Consider the following 23,900-nt stretch of genomic DNA (forward strand, 5'->3'; position numbering starts at 1 on the left):
CCTTAAATGGCTTATTAAGGCATATATCAAGCGGCTACAGCTGTGATGTCATTCCTCCCGGCACGACGACAAGCTCGGTGTGAGCGTCACGCAGCAGTCACTTTACAGAGTCGGTCAGGTTACACCGAAACCCGTCGAGCACAAGCATCAAAAGGAGCCCCAGCAGTGCTCCGGGCCGTCGACACCACCCGAACTTTATCCAGTCAAGCACTAGCCATTCCTCCATCCTCCCTTTGTCCTGGCACCGGATGATGACATTTTTTGGGAACTTCTCCCCTTTCAGCAGCGTCTTTCATTTGAACACCATGAAGGGTGGTAGCTTGCGATCGTCTGCAGTGCAGAACAACATTACAGTCACCCACGTTTTTTCATTCCCAATCGATCACACAATAACTTGCCTCGGGCCTCTCTCATGCACCATTAGCCCCGAGGGCATATCCAGGTATACCAGCGTTTGATACCCATTGCCAATCTGACCCAGCTGAAAGGGGACAGCCTTTCGCATCGCAATTGCATACTTTTGAAACTTCACAAGGTTTTCTTCGTAGGTCTTTGGTAGCTTTTGGAGATTGATGTATGCCGTTGTGGGGAGAACTCAGCACGACGCATGAAGAGAGACACCCAATGCTTGCTCGCTTTGAAATGCTCCGGCTGAATACCTTTGTCTTGGGCGATCTTCCTTGCCTTCGCTTGTAGCAGCTCGATGTTAAAAGCGAGGTGTGCAGCTCACTGCTTCCGCGCAAACTCCGAGGGTTCTCATTCCATGTCGAGAAATGCTCCATTTTTTGGTCCAGGGGAACTTCTTCGCTGGCCGCCTCAATCAAGGAGGGCGTCCTTCTGCTTCCGCCAACCGCGAATACTCGGCTTATTGACTCCGAACTGCTGCTCTGCGGCACAGTTGCTAATGGTTTTGATAGCAGTGATAACTTTCCTTTTAAAAGCAGCCGAGTACTGCCATGGCATAAAATCACAAGGGCAAAATCATGGCCGTCATTATAGGTGCCAAGTTGAAGCAAAGGCCACTGACCACTATTGCACGTGTGGGTCTGTAAGACTAACGCCTGCGACCACCGCTTATACTACCTAGCTCAGAAGCACGCGAACGCCTGATGATGGTGATAGCACCGTGCTATGCCGAAACCAAAACTGAATTTCGGCCGAAAATATTTGGGACCCGCATATAGTACGGGGCCAAAATTTCCTACCATATCTAGAAAATAAAATGCGGGCTAAACGCGGGGAAAAAGCATGCCTAGTGCCCGAGTGCTGACGCTGAGTGCAGAGTTTCGTTGGTTCAGTTTGTGTTCCTCTTCTGCATGCGCTCCACCTTATTCCTTTGTAATGCACTCATGCTTTGGCATTGGCGCGATAACCATGCGCAGATGCATCGCTGGCATTCTGCCAACAGGACAGCAGATTTTCGCTTTTCTGCTGTGCGCACACTGTGCTACATGTAAATATGTTTTGTGCTGTTGGTATTACAAATATTATGAGGGTGGCATTGCTGAATACATCGCGGAGCTTCAAAAAGTTAAATTTTTATATAGCTGGTCTTTTTGAACATTGATGTAAACACGAGACTTTCATAAGTTTTTTTACATTTGAGTTGGCTTTGGCGCAATTTATGTGATGCTTTTTTCCAAGCTGTATGTGTCCATTAATAAAGGGATTTTATTGGATAGCATGTTCATGACATGCGCAATGCAAACGCAAGCCCCACAGCGTAACAGAGTGTTCTTGCACTTTAGGATGTGGGCAAACTAATACTTACATACTCAGCGGTGCTGGACTATTAAACCTGGTGCTACCTAGGGTACAAAGGTGGGGCCTTTGAAAATGCTCCGGTTACATGCATATTTGTGTGCGCCATTTCTAATAACTGGTGAGTTTTCGATTGTGGTATCGTCAGTAATCAGTCATTTCCTATTTGGCAATCTGTTGTTTTTTCGAGGTGGCTCCTCTTGTGACAACAATGTTTGCATGGGGGCTGATAAAAAATTAGCAAAACCATGTGGCGCAGTGCACATGCGACGCATGTTTAGGACAGAGTCGCTAGAAGAGAAGAAAAAAGTAGTTGGGCTCCTTCAATAAACTGTTACCAAGCGCACGTCAGTCTCTCTGTCTTCTATATATCGTAGAACTAATTCGAACTCGGTTATTCCGAAATACCACCTAATTTGAAATATTTCTGCGGTCCTGTAATTTGCATTGTAAGTCTGGGCAGATAATATGAAATGGCGGTCAGCACCTGTATGGTTAATTTGAAAACTTTGGGTGCCATATGGCAATTCCCGATATCTATTTTGCCACAAATCCGCGGAAATGAGGGCCCTTGAAGCTGCAAGGCAATGCAACATAATGATACTAATGAGTGGAAACTGAAGCACACTAGCCTTGTTACTTCTAGCGCAAAAAAGAAAAAAAAAATAATAATGGTCTCGTGGGGAACCAATACGTGCGTCAGCAGAAAACAAGATGTGCTTCACTGCAACACTGCAGTGACCCGCAGGCAGCATTTTGCATGTTCTTCGCTACCTCAGAACGTCGTGATTTAACCATTCTTTCTGGGATTGTAAAGAAATTTAATAAAGAAGAGTTTGGCGGAATTCGCAATGTGTGCAAACATTCCATTGCCGGTTGCTCCAGCAATTTGCGCGCTTGCACTGCCGGTGGAGTTCTTGAGTATAACGCTTACTTCGAAAACTAAGTCCGAAAGTTTCAATGATCATGTTTTCCAGCCAAGACATATCACAAATTTCGTCACACTGACCATTATTAAGCTCTTTATTTTAACAGAAAGAATGGTCGCATCATGACATACTGACACAGCGAAAAGCAGGCGACAAGCTGATCATGCATCACTACTTTGTTGCAGTGAAGCGCGTCTTATTTTCCACAGGTGCGCATTTCGATTTATCACAACAACTTTTCTTTTTCTCTCCTATTTTTGTTTTTTTTTCGGTGGCCAGCTCGTCGTTCTTTCATATTTGCGGAAAAATTAAGACCAGGTATTGTGGGAAAAGATAACTCTTCGAGCTGCGAGCTAGCCTGCACAGCTAACTATTAGCCCTTATTGCTTGGAATAATTGCAAGTTCCTTGCATCTCCTTTTTTTTTGTATGTTCTGTCAATTAAAAACCTGCTTAATTCGAAGTTTGGTGCCGTGAAACCCTGGAAAAGACTGGCGTCCTGCATCGAAGACTGCCTGAAGGAGTCGTTCGAGGCGCCACTACAAGACTAATCACGTCCGCTACCAAAGTTCTGCTAGCGGAGAATCCTCTTCTGGCTAATCTGCAAGTCATCTTGGATGACCTTTAGGACAAAGACACAACACTCGCAGATCTCAACAAAAATATTGCTGACCTCATAACCGTCGACACCAAGTATGACAAGGAATTGACGGAAGCTCTTGAATATCACGACGCGATCCGCCCACTATGAGCCGTGTTTACTACCTTCTCAACTTAGCCACAAGGCTTACTGACAGCACTTCACCTGTCGTCGCTACCGCAATCGAGCCTCAAGGAGTCTCCACTCAAAGAAGTTCCGGATCGCTGCTGCGAGTGGCCCTGCCAAAGTTACAGGTACCCATTTTCTCTGGGGAACTTCACGAGTGGCAGGACTTCTAGGAGCATCTTGAGGTCACGATCCACAACAATCGTGAGATTTCAGACATTGAGAAGTTCGGTTATGTGAGGTCGCATGTAACCGGACCAGCAAAACGTGCGATCGATAATGTTTGCCTAGAGCAAGGGAACTACGCGGTAGCGGTCAAGATGCTCCAAGAGAGGTTGGGACATCATACAGCTAGCCCTTGTAAACGAATACATCAACAGCTTGCTTGCCATTGCTACTGTGGACCATTCCTCCAACATATCACAGCTGCGTGAACTGTACGAAGAAATACGCTTTCGCATCAGCGGCCTGGATAGCTTCGAGCATCGGAGTGCGCAGTTATACTTCATCATGTGCTCATGCAATCGCTGCACGAAAACATTGCTGTTCTGTACTGGCAACGCGTGAACGAGACTAGGCAAACAACAGGGCTACTACAAAATCACGTCAAGAAGTGGTGCGCGACGTGATGTATTTTCTTTAGATTCAGCTCGAGAGCAGGAAAGAGAGCTCCTGTTCGAGGCTCCCACGAAAATTTAGTCCCGCGGGACATTAGCAAAGTCATCCTCACTTTCAGCCGTTGGTATTCTGAGCATTAGCGCTAGCTGCAGGATCTGTAACAAATGGCCATGCCTGCTGTGTGCTATGTGGCTACCGTGAACACACCGTAAAGGACTGTCAGACCATCATGACAGCCAACGAGATTTGGATGCAGCTAACCAAGAACTGCTGCTTCAGGTGTGCCAGAAAAGGACACGTCGCACGACAATGCCGTAACACAGCGCGGCTCAAGTGCAAGCACTGCGCGAAATATTTTACTGCACAGCAAAATATGGAAACCGTACAACCTACCGAATGCGGACAACAATGATACCACGGCAACCGACAATGTGCCACTGATCACCAGGGCAGCATCAAGCAGTCTTATGTCTCCATTACCAGGGGTGCCACAGCTGCGCCAAAACCGTGAAATTTGCTGAAATTGCGCCGCGCTGCACTAATTTCAGTGAGAAATGTAGGTGACATCAGCCACCTGCTGTTTGCGCCATCAGTCAAAGCGCTTAGACCCTAACTATTGTGTCTAGAATATACTTTAAATATTCTACTAGAAGCACCCATCCTACGCTTGCGAGAGGCGATTGACCAAATAAAGTAACAACGCTGCACGCCCATTAGTCCTCTGACTGCAGTCGATACCTACCAGTTGGACAACGGCACTTCGACAAAAATGCGTTGCTGTAGCCAACATCACTTTGCGATAAGTGTAAATTTCTTAGCCTTAAAACGAGGCTGTGGCTTGTTAGAGACTAAAGCTGAAAAGGTATGCTGTGTTTTCCTCGCACAAACAAGCTCAACGTGCTGCGATCACCGCTGTTGCCAGCGAGCACGAGATTGCCTTAGAAGTTGGACAAAAAGCTTTTTTTTTGGGGGGGGGGGGGGGTTGAAGTTGTGTCGTCCTGGCCACAGTCCTGGCGATAAATATCCGGTACCATCACCAAGCCAGCGGGCGCGCGCCGTTGTTACTTTACCTGATCAAACGCGCCTTGCTAGGGAGCCGAAGCAGCACCTAACCCCACAGGGAAAGAAAAAAAGTGCGAGAGGGAAGGGGGAGATATGGCGGTTAAAAAATTTCTGAACCGTGCAGATAATGCTGCTTAAGCCACCTCTGCTGCTGTAAAATGGTGCCCTGCGAAAAAGCGTATTGAGATTTGAAAGAGGCTGTTAGCGCTAGTCACAGAACACTCAACATTTTGTCCAGTTGCTCGTGCGTTCGTAGAATGCATAATTAGGAGTACCAGTATAATTACTGATGTCGAAATAAGCTAATGGCAATCATTTAGAGCAGTGTATAACATTTCTGCTTTTGTTAAAGAAATAAAATGAATTGCACACCAGTTCCTTTTTTGCCTCTCCTATTTCTTGGTTTTAGGAATCTCCCGAATTTCAAGGTCGCGAACTAGGCAGACTTATATTTATACTGCAGGGTATGTCAAATGATTTCCCAGGCGCAGCAAATGCTAATATTGTAAGGCAACATTTTGGCTCCAAGACACTTCTTTTTTTACTCTCCGAGCCTCTGCCCCACAACACAGGTCAGACTGATGATGATGAGTATGTACATATAAGATGACGAGTATGAATAATGCTCACACTTATTTTCCCCCCAACGCGTAAGCGGCCAGCCCGGACACGTCTTATACGAAAACGGAACGTTGACCGAATGGCTTCAGACGCGATACGTGGACAATCTCTGAACCACGACAGCGACGATCCGAAGAAAGGTCGGTGGGAGTGATACGATAGTTCACTGGGGGCGTTTGTTCATTGATTGTATATGGTCCAATGAAGCGTGACTGAAACTTGTCACACAATCCTGGAGTACGAATGGGCGTCCAAAGCAACACTTTATCCCCCGGACTGAAGGAGACGTTGCGATGAGAGCTGTCGTAGCGTTGCTTGCGATCTTGCTGATTGGCTTCTGTATTAAGGCGAGCCCGTTGCCGACATTCTTCGAGCCTTGTGATGAACTGCTCTGATACGGTTGCCAAGGCTTCGGTTGGCACATTTAGGAAAGAGACGTCGATGGTGAATGTCGGTGAACGGCCGTACACGAGGTAGAAAGGCGAGTAGCCAGTAGTTCTTTAAGCAGCGTGTTATGGGCAAACGTCACAAAAGGCAAAATCATATCCCAGTTGTCGTGGTTTGGTGCGATGTACATCGACAGCATGTCTGTTAGTGTCCGATGAAATCTCTCTGTCAGCCCATTAGTTTGGGGGTGGTAGGCTGACGTTGTTTTATGTACTGTGCCACAGGTTGTGAGCAGGGTTTCGATAATGGCGGACAGGAACGTCTTGTCGCGATCACCCAGGAGGACGCGAGGTGCACCGTGACGCAATACAATGGCGTTGAGAAAGAAGTCTGCGGCGTCTGAAGCATAACTTGTGCGTAGTGCAGCAGTCTCTGCGTACCGTGTCAGGTGGTCGACAGCAGTCACAATCAAACGATTACCTGCTGGCGTGATGGGGAGAGGTCCAAGTAGGTCTATGCCAACGATGGCAAATGGAGTCTCTGGACACGGGATAGGTTGCAGAAGGCCAGCAGGAGACGAGGTTGATCGCTTCCGCCGTTGACACAGATCGCAAGATGCAACATACTTGGCCACAAAGGTAGAGATGCCCGGCCAGAAGAAACGGTTTCTGATGCGGCTTTGTGTTTTGTGAAATCCGAAGTGTCCTGCACATGGGTCGTCGTGAAAGGCTTCGAGGACTTGATGACGTAGAGAACGCGGAATTACTGGAACCCAGCGGTGTCCATCAGTAGTGTAAATGTAACGATGGAGCACATTGTTATCAAGCTTAAATTGCCGTAGTTGTCAGCGCAATCTAGCATTAGGAGTAGGTGATATGCCATTTAGGCGTTCGATAATGCGATTGCAATATGGATCATCACGCTGGCGTGTGGTGAACTCAGTGTAGCGATTTGAAGCCGGCGTGTCGATAACCGCAAGGTGTGATAATGTGAGGGGCGACGCAGTGCCTTGCTCACCAGACGAGCAATAAGCTGACATACTTGATGGTGAAAGTGAAAGGGGGCAGTGAGACAGAGCATCTGCATCTTGGTGTCTTTTGCCAGATATATAAAGGACGTCGAAATCGTGCTCTTGTAGGCGGAGCACCCAACGACCGAGGCGACCAGACAAGTTTCTCAGTGTCGAGAGCCAGCACAAGGCGTGGTGGTCTGTAATAACCGTGAAGTGGCGTCCATAAAGATACGGTCAAAATTTTTGTATGGCCTAAACGACAGCAAGGCTCTCCTGCTCAGTTATGGAGTAGTTCTGTTCAGCAGCCGTAAGAGCACGACTAGCATGCGCTATAACTCTTTCCCCTGAAGTGGCATCTTGCTGTAGAAGAACTGCACCAATGCCATGGCCGCTCGCCTCGTTGTGCAGACATGTAGGTGCGTTCTCGTCGAAATGGCACAGAACAGGGTCGGACGTTTAAGCATTCTTGAGGGCTTGAAAGGCACGCTCGCAGTCGTCGTTCCAAGCGAAAGTTGATCCGGATGTCAGCAGCTTGTGCAGTGGCGACGCGATGGCAGCAAAATGACTAATGAAGCGGCGGAAGTAGAATGCCAGGCTCAGGAAACTTAGCAGGTGTTTCTGATTTTCTGGCCGAGGGAAGCGTATCACGGCAGCAAGCTTGTCAGGATCCGGACGAATGCCATCTTTGCTGACATGATGGCCCAACACCTTGATGTTCTTGTTGGCAAAATGGCATTTTTTTGTGTTTAGCTGAAGTCCAGCACAAGAAATACACGTCAAAACTTCGTCCAAGTGATCAAGATGCTGACAAAAAGAAGAGGAGAAAATGACGATGTCATCTAGATAACAGAGACATGTTTTCCATTTTAGGCCGCGTAGAACTGCGTCCATCATGCGTTCAGACGTGGCAGGAGCGTTACATAAGCCGAATGGCATGACGTTGAACTCGTACAGCCCGTCTGGTGTTGCAAAGGCAGTTTTTTCTTTGTCCGCTTCCCAGGTGGTCTAAATTTCCGGAGCCCTCCACTACGGCGTCTCTCATAATCATATAGTGGTTTTGGGACGTTGAACCCCACATATCAATCAATTATCAATTCTTTGTCCGCTTCGTGCATAAGTATTTGCCAATAACCAGACCTTGAATCGAGGCTGCAAAAAAATTCAGCACCTTGCAGAGAATCAAGTGCGTCGTCGACTCATCGCATCGGGTAGACGTCTTTGCGCGTGATCTTATTAAGTGCTCGATAATCGACGCAGAATCGCACCGAACCATCCTTCTTTGGGACTAGCACTACAGGTGATGACCACGAGCTGGACGAAGGCCGGATAACATCTCGTCTGAGCATATCAGCAACGTTGTCTTCGATGATTTTCCGCTCTGCGGACGACACTTGATATGGGCGGCGGCGTACGATTGTATTGCCTTCCGTTTCAATTCGATGCACGGCGACAGAAGTGCGACCCAGAAGCTTGAAAGATACATCAAATGAAGCGCTGTGTTTTTGAAGCATACCCAAAAGTTCTTGCTTTTGCGCTGACGTGAGATTGGGATTTATTGTGGCTGTTAAAGCAGCCGTTGTAGCATGTTCATTAGTACTCGTAGAGAAAGATGGCGAGTCTGCGTGAAGGGGCACCAGAGAAAGTGGTTCGGTATCTGTGAAGCAAACCACGCTGGTGCCCTGGGGCAGTGCTACAGGCAATGAAATGGGGTTAACTGCTGTAACTAATGCTCTGCCATCACGAAAGCGCACCAGGCTAGGAGCGATGGTAAGTCCACCAGAGATGTAGCCTCCACACGGTGCTAGGAACACATTACCAGAACCGATCTTATCTGATGTCAGGGTCAGAATATGCTCATTATCTGGAGGAATAAAACGGTCATCAGCGGTGCCGAAACGCTGGCTATGGGCATAGTTATCAGACGAAAGCGCAGTATCTGACATGCGAATGACCCTCTGACGGCAAGATATCACGGCTGAAGCTGAGAAGAGAAAGTCCCACCCTAAAATGAGCGCATTGGTACACGATGACAGAATGAGAAACTGTATATGGTGAAGGATGCCCTCAATAAAAACTCGTACTGTGCAAACACCAGAAGGCTGAACAAAAACCGCATTAGCACAGTGAAAGGGTGTTTTCACTTTGCGCAAACGGGAACATAAGTCCACACTAATAACTGAGAGCGGTGCACCTGTGTCCACCAAGGCTTCAGTTCATATACCTTCAACACTCACTGAAAGTACATTCGAGGGGCGTTCCGGAGGAGTTCGATGCAGTCCGCAAAATGCAGCTTTCCCTCCTGAAGCTGCACTGTTTAGTTTTCCGGGCGATGATCAGACGCCGTGATAGCCGCACGAAGTGGTGACGAGGAACGGCGCATAGGTGATGGGGAGCGACGGGGCGAGGAGCGGAACGTACTGGCTGCATCGAAGTGCTGTGGAGAGGGTGAGCGGCGTTGGTACAGTTGGGTATGGGTGGCGATGTTGTGGAGCAGGGACAAACTCATCCCTCTCGAAGTCACCATAGCCACGCCTTTCGTCTTGTTGACGTCGACGACAGAACCGTGAGATGTGGCTGCGTATTCTGCAATAATGCAAATTGGTCTAGATGGACGCCAGGCTTGAAAAGAAGGAGGCGTTGCTCTTAGGGCGAAGACATTCAGTGAAGGCTGCTTAGTTAACCCATACTGCGTTGATTGCTGAGGAGGTGACGATGCAATCACCAGAGCGTACGTCGGTTTTGGAGTGGTATGCAAGCTCGGGACTTGCTCACACGTCATGGACGCTAGTTCCTCCCTCACAGTGTTGTGGAGGCTGCCTGCAGAAGGCGTCATGCAGAGTTCACAAGAAGACGAGGTGGCCTGGAGTTGCAGCTGCTCGCAGATCATAGACCGTATCAGCGCACGGAGCTCACCGTCATGCGTTGGCCTGATATCTGCTGTTTCAGGTTGTAAACATATCAGTTGAAGGTCATCGAGTCGCTGGCATGTACTGATGATATCAGCGACCGTGGTCGGATTCTTTGCCGCCAGAGCGTTAAATGCGACGGCGCCTATGCCCTTGAGAAAGTGGCGAACGCGGTCATGCTCCATCATCGAGGTGTCGACACAATGGCGTAGGGCGAGGACATCTTCAATGTACGAAGTATAGGACTCGCTGGAGTGCTGTACACGTTCAGCAAGCTTCCGTTTGGCGATGTCTGCACGTACAGAAGGGTTGGAAAATATCTGACGGAGCTGCTGCTTAAAGGTAGGTTAGTCTGGGAAATCCAGCTGATGGTTGAGAAACCATGTCTTAGCGACACCCGTCAGATAGAACGGTATGCGGGACAGCTTCACAGAATCATGCCAGTTGTTAAGCGCACTCACGCGGTCGTACTCATCCAACCAGTCTTCACCGTCTTCACCGCGAAGGTCAGCGAACATCAAGGGATCTTTTTGAGGGGCGGTGACTGTTCAAAAAGGCATGCTCAGGCGTGCAGGCAGGGTGTATGAAGCCGTGTTTTCGTGCTTGTCTTGCGACATGACCATGCGCTGACTGCACAGACGGCGACATGACCGGAGCTCCAGGGATGGTTCTTAGTCGAAGATAACGAAAAACCGCTGCAGGGAGAGGACCAGGGGACCGGAAAGCACTCTCCACCCCTTGTAAAGCAAGGTTTTGGCTACAAGACACTTCTTTTTTACTTGCCGAGCCTCTGCCCGACAACACAGGTCAGATTGATTATGATGAGTATGTACATATAAGATGACTCGTATGAATAACGCTCACAATATGGACTTTATTATTATTTGTACAGTGGGGTGGTTTAAAATACTACTTTCATTAAAATAGCAGTGTTCTTGTTCACACTACATGATTTACGTGATGATAAATGATTTATACATATCATATTTTTCTAAATGTAAACCTTCTTTTCTATACTGCTCTAAATTAGGTATTTCATGATAAATAATTCGTGTTATGTTTTTTTTTTTTTCACTGTAACCTGCTCCAAATTTGGATTTTAGTGCTCCAAGAGTAACATTTTGCTGCTCCCAAAATTGCTCCAAATTGCATTTCGGCTGTTGCACCCCTGCATTACCAGTGGTTCTCACGGAAACAGCTGCAGTATGGGCGTCGGGAAGGCACTATTTCATGCTGCTTTTGTATACAGTTTGACACGGGCAGCCAGAATGACATTTAGATCATGAGACTTGTCCATGAGACTCAGTCTACCTTGCATCGTTGGCACAGAAGACCTGTCTCTGCTAATGTTCGGCAATTACAAATGTCACCGCACCTACTGATATTGCACCGTGCCACTCAAGCTGCAGAGACGTTTCAGTGCACTTGAAATCACGTTGTATGCTCTGGTGGCGCCAGAAGAATGCATGGTGAACACGCCAGGAATCGGGGCAAGGTTTTCAAATGCTGTTGCTCGAACACAAGATGCTTGTGGCCGAGAAACAGCGACTTGGAGATCGACTGATTGAAACCATTAGTGTCGTCATCGGATCGGACAACTATTGGCGTACAGTGACGGGGAGCATGGAATGCCTAAGTAACAACCTATGCGCTGTTGCAACGATCTTTGGTTGGCTGGTGCAAGGCATCTACCAAGTAGACACTGCTAATGGCTTTCGTCATGAGAACAGCAAATCGGCTCTATCCTTTTCGTGTGAGCGCCTTGGCCAAGCTGCATCATGCATGACTGACCCGACAAAGATGTGGCCACTCTATGTGATAGATATCACCAAGCCTCTGGAGGCTGCCAGCGAATTGACGCCCAAGCCACTGTAGTGGACCAGTCATTTGGAATTGTCGCAGAATCGTTCTCAATGGGGAGGGCCTTCACAGATTTCGACCACTTCCTCAGCAGATGCTACTTTGGGGAAAACCAGTAAAATGACATCAGCATGCCCCACTGCCATTTTGATGCTCTCTACGCGTCCTTGTGAGCCTCTGCTTGAAGTTTCAAGAACATCTTTCTCGATGACTCCGAGTGACTGCCTGGGTCATTAAATTCTGCCACAACATCTCATCGAAGAAACCATCTTCAATAGGACCACTGATGGCTTCAGAGTTTAACGAGGCAGAGATGTATTGCATGAAGTTGGTCCAACACACCGCATTTGCAAGCAAAATTACGGGCGTGGAAAAGAGACTACGAGTTCTAAGGTCTTTCAGTGTACTGACATTACAATCGTTTCTCCTCTGTCATCTACCACTTCGTGTAGGAGGCAAGCTTCAGCTGTTTGACGACACTGAGGAGGTGAAGCATCCTTTGTTGCTTCTTGCTGATTAACGGTTCATCCATCTCTTAGTTGACGCAGCACACGAACGTCTGTTGCGTGGTGTAATTCAGCACAATATGCTGGCGTAAGTCGAAGCATCGGTTAAAGGCCGTCCGCTCACGTACTCAGAGGTCATATCAACAGACACAATCCTACTTCTTAGTCGGCAGTCACCCCCACAAAACTAAAATATCTTGCTCCCAGTGTCGCTGCTTCCGACCTTCGAAAATGAGCGGGCATCAGGCACATCTGCTGCAGAACATGTGGAAGCGGCTAAGGGAGGCTGATGTCTGTTGTTTCTGTATGCTGCTCACTATATAGAAAGCCCATGCCGTCTTCTAGCACAGAGCTCCACGACATTGTCCTGGTAGACATTGCCTCGCACGTGAAAGACGGGGCTGAGTGGTTAAGGCTTTTGCGGGAATCGACGGTACTGCACGTTTCTTCTTGATATCACTGACGAACTGTCAGTAAGTGCAACGTCCTGTGCAGCGACTCTACCTCCTGGAGATGAACTGGAGTAACGCGGCCGCGGGAGTGTCATAAAAGCCGAGTAAAACGATGCGGCACAGGGCGCGTGCGACGCATGCTTAGGACAGAGCCGCTAAAGGAAAGGAAAGAAGAAGTTGCGTTTATTCAATAAACCGTTACTAAGCGCATGTCAGTCTTTGTCTTCTATAGGGGCGACAAGAAAAACACCTTTACTTTGCTTTGCTTTACTTACTATGACTGATCAGCGACATAGTGAGCTTGCCTGGAGCGTCATCATGCCTAGTGCAATAATAGTGTGCTTTTTCGTTCTCTTTGGCAGCTCCGCCACACTAAACAGTGCATTAATTTTGAAGTATAGTGTGTTTACAGCATATGTGAATCTCTTGCAGAGGCATCCCACTTCCAAGGGCTCTAATATAAAAGGCGCATATCTACCGCAACGAAAAAAAAAAAAAGCGTACCGTATTTACTCAAACTTAGGCCAACCCTGATTCTAAGCCGACCACCAAAAATTTCGAAGACCGAAAAAAAAAAAAGAAAATACTTACCTCGAATCTAGGCAGAACGAAACACCGACGACAGTGTTCATAAAGAAAAAACATATATTGAACATGAATATGAAACAAAGCAGTCGGTTCATAATGCAAATAACTCGAGAAACATACAGCCGCTAGTCCTGTTGTGTATGTTTCTTTGTCGCCGTTTTTTTCACCCAGGTTCTAGTTATTTGCACCATAAAGATGTCGCACTTGTCAAGGCCACCCTGATTCCGAGACGTCGCTGCTTCTCTCGTTGCTGTCTTCAACCAGTGCACAATCCTTGGGGCCACAAAGCACATTGAATATGTAGCACTTCTTAAAAGAGCGCACAATCAAAGTTCCTTAGATGTCGTCCCACGCTGCAGTCCCTCCAACAACGGCCATTTTTTCTTTTCACTGCAAGGTCCCGTCCGGTTTGAACTTATACGACGACTCCGCGGCTAGGACAACTTTCCGCTTATAAGCGGCACTATAATTACACCGCCTGTTTGGTGTCATTGAGCTAACCACGCACAGACCACTTGAAGCGCGACTCGAAATGACAAACCGCTCGCCTCAACACTCGCCAAAGATTAAAAAAAATGGTGGCCTCACATGTGTCTTATGGTGGCTTGAAAGGGGTAGTGAGACGAATGCTGCATTCACGCCGTTGGAGAGGGGTGCGTGAAATGCAGTGAAAGTTCTTGTCACCGCAAGGGGCGTTGGCGTAGTAAAAGGTGCTCGCCATGCATGCTTGGGCTCATTTGTTCTTGCTGTGCTGTGCCGTTGCCTCGCTCGGATGCTTCGCCTTTACCGTTGTTTGTCTGGCCATGTCTTCTGGCCATGCCAGTTAGGTACATGTGAACCGGACAAAGGAGCAAGGACAAACAGAAAAGTGTCTTGATATTTTTCAGCAATATTGAAGTAGTAATGACCATGTGAATCCCACACAGTTTCTAGTGACTGTAAATTGCTTATCTTTTTATAATCTTGCGAGACGACCTGTGAGTGGAAACTACCTGGGAAGCTTGTAAAAGTTCTCCTTAACACAATTCGTCGCCAGCCTCAAGTGATTACATTTTCAGCATGCGAGACATCATAGAAGACGTGTTGACAGTTGGAAATGTTGACATCGTTAGATCTTTTTGTGGTGATCACAGTAGTTATATCGTTCAGAAAAGTGACAGCTGTCTCAATTATTTTGATGCTGGCTATGTTATTATATAGTTTGAAAAAAAAAAAAAAGCTCTTGTAGTGAGTGCATTTATGCTCTTGCCACCAAGAAATTCAGAGCTATTGTCACAACAAACAATGAGTTGGTGAATGCATTTGGCAGGGGAGGCTTACTCTATCCTTGTGAAAATCAGGCCAGGCTGGGGAAAACTTTGGAGTGTGTGTTTACTTTTTTTTTCTGCTGAAAACTTTTGCACTCATTCAGCGTACATGATTTCAGGAAGTTCTTGGCAGAAATCAATCTGGATAGAGTTGGCTGCGAAATACACAGGAAAAAACTGACTGCTAATGTAGTCCAGTTTTTTCTTCTGAGGGCAGCATCACTGTGCGACCACCTGTGAAACGTGCACTGTGTGTGCGGTGTGTTATGTGCAATGTGTATTTCCTCCTCTTTCTTCTAAATTTCATTCCCCTCTCCCCTATGTAGGGTAGCAAAATGGACTTAGTCTAGTTAACCACTCTGATATACTCACACGTATGCACTTCTGAGCAATATCTTTAAACAAAGATACGAGTGTTTAAATGAAGGATAAGTATGTAAAAACATATGTGTGTCAGAAGTATGTGATCACAAATGTCATAAACAAACATGTTGTACCATATTTCTCTTGCGTGTATTTAAGTTCTAAGGCCAAAAAAATACGTCCCCATCTCTTCTTCAGGTTTTTCAAGGAAAAGGTGCGAGAAAAATGCAAATGATTTGAATATTTTATCCTGGAGACAACACAATCCCTTAGAAGTACGAAAAAATGAAGCTGAGCACTGGGGGGGGGGGGGGGGAATCAGGGGGACAGAACAAAAAAAGCAGAACACTTCAGCCATGTAGACTCGCTTCAGCAACTGTAAAGCGTTTACATTTCACCTTGAGAGACCACACTCTAAATTAAGTTTAGCTATACATGAGAGCCATACAACGTAAATGTAGTGCGAAAGAACGCGCACAAGAAAGGGTACACCACAAGCGCTTACTCACAACTAAAAGCTTTAATGCTTGAACCGAACATATATAACACTTACACTAGGTGCCCAACAGAATCCTGGGCATGCGCATTGTTCTGCTAATAACAAGCTAGGTAGACTATGTTCAGTGATTGGCAACAAAGACGGGACGCGCAGTTGCTCCATAAACCACAAGGTTAGATCAATGTCGTGTAGGGCCAACGTCGTCTAATGCATCTCTCTGTTTGTGTGGTCGAGTCTACATGGGCCAGACAAACTGATGTTTAAACCTTCGTCTTAGGGAGCATCAGTCTTCCTTGTAGGGAAGACCCCTAACGCACCTGGCCATGCACTGCGCTGAGTGCCAGTGTAAAGTTCAATTTCCTGCCCCAGAGGTATTGTTTAGACACCACGATCACACGGCACAAGAACTTGTCGAGGCCTTATCGGAAAAAAAAAGTCGTGCTACTCATGGAAAGGTGGTAGACCGGTGGGAAAGGGGTTGCAGGAGGTGTGTTCTTGGTTTGTATTAGTGTCTTTTGTTTCGCCCACGATGCCCATGCGCTGGATTTTGTTGGGCACCTAATGTAAGTGTTATATATGTTCGCTTCAAGCATTAAAGCTCTCAGTTGTGAGTAAGCTCGTGTGGTATACCCATTTTTGCCCGTGTTTTTTCGCGCTACATATATGTTCGCTTCAAGCATTAAAGCTCTCAGTTGTGAGTAAGCTCGTGTGGTATACCCATTTTTGCCCGTGTTTTTTCGCGCTACAGTCACGTTATGTGTTATGAATCAGTACCAACTTGCTCGCCTCTCCGTTTTGCTTTACGAGAGCCAGTATTTTCGCTCAGCTGAAGCATATTAAACACAGTTAATACAGCGCAAAAAGAATGCAGCGCGATTTTAACAAGACAAGACAGGTGCTTCACAGGTCTGTGTGGTACGCCAGTTTTGTCAGAATTTAAAGCATTTCGCGCTATTTCTTTTTTTCAAGTGCTTAACGCTTCTGGAACATCAACACATCCTTCTTGGCAAATTAAACATGTAGTGCCTTGAAATGCTTGGGCGCGGTATGTAAGCGGTTGATTAAAATCAATGAAACTAATTTCTAGCAGCAATGTGCAAAGCAGGCAAATGCCACCACAAGCATTCTGGTGTGGCCGTCATTCATTGGGAAATCGTGCAGCCCTCGGCTCTCGCCCGTCACACTTCCCCCTCTAGCCATTATATTGGTACTTAAGCCAGGTGTGGGCTCGGCTACTAACAGCTACAGTATCATCTAGGGGATGCTAGTTGTGCATCACTTCAATGAAGAAAGGCACGTTTTTTAAAATCCTCGAGTGTTAGCCGACCGCGGAGTTTGATAGAAAAAAATTAAAAAAAAACCATTGGCCTAGATTCGAATAAATACGATATTTGAGTATAAATAGGCCCCAGCATGCACTTTAGTCCTCGTACACCTGACATTTCCAAGGAGGTTATATAAAGTCGCGCCAACAGTGCCACCGTTGTGACCCTCGGAGGTCAGTGTCACGGTGTGGAGGAGGAGAGGGCCAGGCTCACCTCTGAATTTCCTCTCTTCGCGCGTTTGGGACGGCCGAAGAGAAACCCGCCTATCTTAGATGCCTTGAGGACAGTAATGGGGAAGGTGTGTTTGTTGTTTCAGAAGTTCGATGTGAGGTTAATCTTTATGAGCTAGGTATTCACGAAAAAGGCCATGCAGTCTGTTCAGGTGGAGCCCGAGGTGCGACCAAGCTGGGGCCCCGAGGCCTCGGACTCGTCGTCCTCTTCCCCCAGTGTTCGAGGTGGCAAGCGCAAGGTGGGTGGCATTACCAGTGTTTGGCTCCTCCTCAGTAATGTCTAACTTTCTTTCTCCGTACTTGAGTTCAGTCTTGACAAATGATGTGACTTTCGTCATGCCTGCTGTCTAATTGAGGAGGCGGCTTTAGTGGTATTTGAACCCGGCTTATAGAATAATCATGTGCTTCAATCGATCAATCACTCAACGAGTTTTATTATTATCACTCAACGAGCTTTATTATTAGACGAGAGTCCCAAAGTTCGTAACTGCAATGGGAGCCTTGGTTATGGTTACAAATGAATAAAACAATTATAAGCAGCAGTCAGAACTGAAAAAACAAAACAAGGAGTACACAACAAATATAAAAAGCAAAACGTCAAGAAACCAAGAACACAGCATATATTGAGTACAGTTCAAAGCACTACAACTCTGGTGCACTGAAGAAACAAGAAATGCCTAAATGAGAATAAAAAAAAAACGAAAAGACATGAAAGCAAAACACACATCATAAGTTCAATATGTAGCAATACAAATCTGCTACACCTAAAAGAAAAAGAACTTTGTAAGTTTAACAAATATTGCTTCAATGAATTTTTAAATAAAATGAAATAAATTTTAAACTTTAGTGATAAGGGCAAAGAGTTTCATAATGAGATGACACAGAAGTGTGATAATTTATCATAGTTAGTATGAACCTTAGGAAGCAGGAAGTTATTGTTAGCCACAAACCTGGTAATGTTAAGTAAAAGTTCATATTAAATGGAATAGTTAGTATGAACCTTAGGAAGCAGGAAGTTAATGTTAGCCGCAAACCTGGTAATGTTAAGTAAAAGTTCATATTAAATGGAATCGCTAGAAAGATTGTGTTATTGTTTATGAAGACACATAATTAGATTACAACCTAAATAAATTGCTAACGGTTAAGATGTTATTACAGTAGAGGAAGTTAGCGATGTTACTGTTGCAAAAAGCTGTTGTGGCATCAATAGCAACAAACACTTCCTAATGCAAGGTAAAAAACTGGGTTGAAAAGCATCAGTCCTTTTAGAAAAACATTGATAGCTTTCAAAGCACATATCTTGCTGTTGCCATTCGCAGATGCCCGTTTGATAGTTATTATTTATTTATTACATACTGCGGAACCTTAGGTCCACGCAGGTGGGCAGTTTCAAGAAGACATAGTTAATATAATAAGTGACATAACAAATTGTTTGGTGTGGGTGTGTCATACAGCCATAGTAACCACAAAAAGTAACATGGAAAATTATTTTGTAGTAACGCATGTACTGAGCAAAAAAAAAAAGAAGAAGCTACAAATCTATGCTTCTTATGTTGTGCAATTACCGTAAGAATAAATACATAATACATACAAAGCAACAAACACAATCATTTTCACTGTGCAAGCCAAGAAAATAATTACATATGCGTACAATAAAAATGGTGCATACAAGAGGGGGAAAAAAGAAAAACGAAAGAAAAAAACTGCAATAGAAAGATCGGAAACCTGGATTTGCAAGACAATGTCATTTTTGGAGCGAAGAAGCAATAGATACCATGAGGATGCTCCAGTTATTTTGTTCTGATCCGAGACCGGGCGTGGTAAGTATGAGTACTTATAAGCGTCTATTCTGCAGAAATTAGGTGTTAGTGATTTAGCATAACAATGCCTTGTGGGTCTTGTTGATAAGAATGTCGGGTATGGTTATGAGTCAATCGCAAGTTTGCAGTTGAAAAGAAGAAAAAGAAGGTCAGTTCTTATCTGTTTTCGATGTGTGCAAAGAAGGGAAATGCTATTAGCTTTCATTACATCAGAAGGAGAGTAAAGTAGCAAGTTGGGCTAGTTGGAACATACTCATCTCGATCGGTGCACAGAAAGGATAAAAAAAGACAAGAAAGTGCACGACACAAGCGCTGTCTAACAACTGAAAGTTTAAAGGAAGAAACACGTGTCATATATATGTGCAAACATGAAGGCATAAAATACCTTGACACCTTCACCAGGCATTAATTAAGTATGCTGTAGATACGTAATTACAGCATCTGTGAGAGTGATTGAAGGTTGGCCCATGCACCTGTCTCCAGCTTTTATGATTTCATATGCTTCAGAAATTTCATGCGTGCATATATATGACATGTCTGCATGTTTGCGTATATGTGGCACGTTTTTTTTTTTTTTTTTCATAAAACTTTCAATTGTTGGACAGCACTTGTGTCCTGTACTTTCTTGTGCATTTTTGTTCTTTTTTGTGTGCTGATCGAGATGAGCGTTTCGGATGAGCTTGAGTGTTTGTCACTTGCTATGGATATAGTTTGCGTTTCACGGTTCTATACAGTGCTTGCGGAATTTTGTGGGCTACAAGCTATTGGCTAGAGAGCTGTGCAAACAGCAAGATTTTGGATGCAGAGCGAATTCGAATATTGATGTGTGAGTGCAAATCAAATAGAATATTTTTCAAAATAGTCAAACGAAGATGTATATTCAGTCAACTCCTCTTAAACGCAACTCGAAGGGAATCCATAAAACTGTCCCATTTATCAGAAGTTTCATTTAAGCAAAGTACACTTATTTAGTTAATCAAAACCTTTATTCAAATTGCACAAACCTCACCGTACTCATGAGGATGAGTAGGAGAAAAAAAGGAGTGAAGGGTGGTTTGTTTGGCAAGTTTGAGTTGTTTTTTGACAAGGTACGCACCCATGCCTGATAAACTAGCCAGAAATTCTAAACAAGCCTCATGCTCAAAATAGCGCTGCGAAAGTTCAACAGCCTCTTTAGCTGGTCGGTCTGGAGGCACCACTACACTGGCATAATTGTCATCACATTCATCGCTGAAAGGTTGATCCTCTTCTTGCACTTCGCCAATCATTTCTTCGACAGTCTCCTCACGACAGGTACGAACATTTTCATCAATTGATTCTTACTCCTGCAGCGTGAAAGGGGCAGAGGGCACGACCTCACTGAATACTGCCTCAATGTTGCCATCAGCAGGGCTTTCTTCTTGATCAGGCACTGCTTCTTGCACTTGAAAGCCAGCATGATGAAAGCATCTGTGTATTGTTGTTGCCTTCATTTGCTCCTAGGCACGAGCCAAAATGTGGATGGCTACCAATAAACCTATGCTGTAGCATTTCCCGCTGTCTGCACAAAGCAGCATTCGATGAAGCAATTGTCTGCGATAATGAACTTTAATGTTCTGAATAACCCCTTGATCCATAGGCTGGATCACTGCCGTTACATTGGCTGGCAAGAACTCCAGAGTGATGGCTTGGAGTCTTTCTGCCTTGCCTCATAAATCTTACGTCTTCCTCCCGTAGCCAGTTTTTGAAAATGGCCATGGTCATTCACGCTCTTCCGTTCCCATGGTATGCAACGAGAAGGTGTCGAACACCTTTGAAACAATGTGGGTGCATTGATTTTCCTATTACCAACAGCTCATCCCCTGCCATGTTTTTTTTTTTCTCATCCCCTGCCATGTTTGCACCCACCAGCACAGTGATGCGATCTTTACTGCTTTTTCCTCGTCTACAGGCTTCGCCTTCGAAGGTGAGAGTTTTTGATGGAAGCGCCTTATAAAAAAGACCCATCTCGTTGACGTAGAAGACGTCTCGTGGCTCAAAGCTCATCAAAATTTTCTTGAAGGAGCACTGACATCAAATTTACTCATTCCAAGATTTTTGCATCAGCGAGTAGCTATAGACGCCGTAGCAGCAATTTGCGACCTAAAACGCCACTGAAGGATGAATAACTGTCACTTTTATTGATTTATATTACTGTGATCTAGTACTATTTAAAAACGGCCCCCAATCCCGCCGTTTTTAGCACTGGGAGCACCAGCAGTAGCGCTACCTCGCGGTCACCTCCAGAACACTCCACAGCTGACCACTTCTCCACAGAAAAGAGTGACGTCAGGTTCAGCTGCTCCAGAAACATTTCGTCTGCTAGGCGGACCCATTCAGTCATGCATTGTCACCTGCTCTGCTGTCGTTGCCGTACAAAGTGTCGGCTCAGGTTCAATACGATAGTCTGGAGCTTGGAATCCCCGCGATTCGCGATGTCATAAATTATTATTGCTTTGATCGACCTTTTTGCATGGTCGACCTTTTGCATGATCGACCTTTTTGCATTTTCATGGCGATCTCTCGAGCTTTCTGCTCGAGAATTATTTCGCTTATTCGAATTGGTTCGCTTATGGGCAAAATGGAACTCCGGGCAAGCTTGAACCACAGAAAACGAAGTTTTCTAGTTGTTCACAAGCCGTCGTCCGCATCCGTATCTGTTTAGATGTAAAGGTCCCGTTCTTTACAGCGCCTTCAATCGATTCTCTGTCTTTGCAGATCTGCGACAGCGTCAATTTCGGGATGTCGTATTTTTTTGCCACCTTCATCTTGTGCAAGTCGCTTTGGTCGAGCTCTTGGAGAATTCGCAGCTTTTTTTCAAGCGAGAGTGCATGGTGCGGCTGCTTTCTTTCCATCTGGCTGAAATAACACAATGATCCACCGCACTTAGCCGCACAAATAGGCCTAACACACAACTGACTCGCCGACTCAGCTCCCACAGCCACCACAAGTGAAAATGGCTACTGGATTGGCTTGTCTCGAGGTGTTGCCATGATTGTAAGACTACCTTTGGCCTGAACGAGTCTATGCTGTGTTTAGAGTTTGTGCCATATAACCGTAGGTGACCAATAAGCACTGTTTCAATTAACCGATGAATTTTACTGCGCAACACAGAAATCCAGCCATATGAGCCCGTTTAGTTCTGTTAATGAGGCATTTTCGTTTAAGCGAGTTTCGTTTATTGGGAGTCCACTGTTTATATAAGATCCCAGATATAGTGATCTGTCTGTTATAACAACCATATGTTGGGGCACTTCTGATTTTCCTATGCTACTCATTGAAATAGCATCCACATATAGAAAACATTTTTCAAAGCCTGCTACTTTTACAACAAGCACTTCCGGCACCATCGCTTTAAACATATACTGCTTACGAACCAATAAAAAAAGCTAACAGACATTCAAAGCATGTGAGAGGCTGCAGTTTATTTCGCGGCAAAAATATCGTCCATCATGGCGAGCCCTGCATGCAGATTTCAGGTGCTGTGAGCGAGGTGCTTCACTCTCAAGGTGTTTTTTCCTTAGCAGAAGAGCAATCGAGGGGGAAAAAAAAGAAAAAAAGGGGGAAGCAGCATGAAAACTTGCGGTCAGCTTATGCACAGCCATTTTCTGACGCTGTTCTCTGATCTGGGACCGCCGACAATGAACCAAGCAATGCCTTCAAATGCTGCAAGCTATAAATAGAAGAAACGATAGGTTTTTGTCATATAAAAGTTCACTGCAACGCTCCACTCTTTGGCATCACCAAGTGCTGCAAAAGGTATTTTATCTTTCGGTAACGGCAGAGACCGGTTGATCATAAATAACGGCTTTTACGCTGTTACGGCAGTGCCTTAACAGATCGGCACCAGAAAAGGGTGAAGGCGAGATGGTCAGTGTCGATGAATATGCCATTTTGAATTATCGTCGACTACGCTATCACTGTGATCTGCAGATATCTGCTCAACAGCGGGTGTTTAAACGGCGAGGGAGTGCCAGCGGTACAAATTCTTCTGTCGTTCGCAAGTTCACCGTGCAAGGCCGCTTGCATCTTGCTTGCAGTAGTGATCCAGCTGCGCCATTTGCGCCAATTTGCTACAATTATACCTTCCTGCGCCTTACTGCGCAAGTGTTGTTTTGTTTGCGCCAAATTGCACGAAAGAACCCGACTTTAGCGGATGTTCATTTTGCAGTTGGCAACAAGTGAATTTTTTTCTAGGTTGGCAATTGTTTATCATGTGCTTTGCAGTTTGGGTATTCGTCGGTGTCGTTCGGGTGTTTTCTGTAGGTTTTCGCGCTCATGCACAGCACGTCGTGTCGTTGCATGTGCGCCATGTGCTTGTGAACAACCAGTCAGCGAATGTTTGTCATCCCCCCGCTGTTGAAATGGACAAAAGTAAGTCGCTTTCTTTTTAAACTTTGTGGCATTTCTTAATAGCGCCCGTGAAATACTTTAATGAATGCTTAGGCGATCGCGTAGCGCTGCTGGCATTTATTACCGGCCGCACTTTGCTATTGAATCAGTATAGAAGTTGCAACTTGCCTATAGTTCTTCCGATTTCTCGCTACTGATGGTTTTTGTGTTCGGAGTGTCCGAGCGCTGTACGTAGGCTTAGGAAGGTGCGCCGTGCCTTGTTTCGTGGTCGCAACACTAAGTTCAACGCCTCTGTACTCAACGAGGTGGACTCCAATAATGATCCGATCAGTCGGTGGTGCAAGAGTGGAACCCGAAATACAGATGCATTTTGTATTCTTTGCAACTGCACCATTTCTTGCGCACAGCATGGAGCGGCAGCAGTGAAGCGTCATGCTGGGATGAAGAAACATATTGATGCAGCTGCTAGACACAGAGACAAGGGCACCAAGCTTACCTCCAAGCATGTGGCACCAAGC

The 23,900-nt window shown here is 45.7% G+C and overlaps 1 protein-coding gene across 7 annotated transcripts in view; it reads left to right on the forward strand.

Annotated features, from left to right (window-relative positions):
- The window catches only part of LOC119163012 (uncharacterized), a 434,320-nt gene that overhangs the window by 340,998 nt on the left and 69,422 nt on the right, over positions 1–23,900 (forward strand). For all 7 annotated transcript variants that reach the window (XM_075882725.1, XM_075882727.1, XM_037414895.2 and 4 more), the window contains one exon: positions 17,335–17,430. In XM_075882725.1, coding sequence (XP_075738840.1) covers positions 17,335–17,430 — 96 coding nt within the window. The remainder of the gene's footprint in view (positions 1–17,334; positions 17,431–23,900) is intronic.

Source organism: Rhipicephalus microplus, unplaced genomic scaffold (genome assembly GCF_043290135.1).
Source record: "Rhipicephalus microplus isolate Deutch F79 unplaced genomic scaffold, USDA_Rmic scaffold_13, whole genome shotgun sequence".
In the NCBI taxonomy this organism is placed as follows: Eukaryota; Metazoa; Arthropoda; class Arachnida; order Ixodida; family Ixodidae; genus Rhipicephalus; species Rhipicephalus microplus.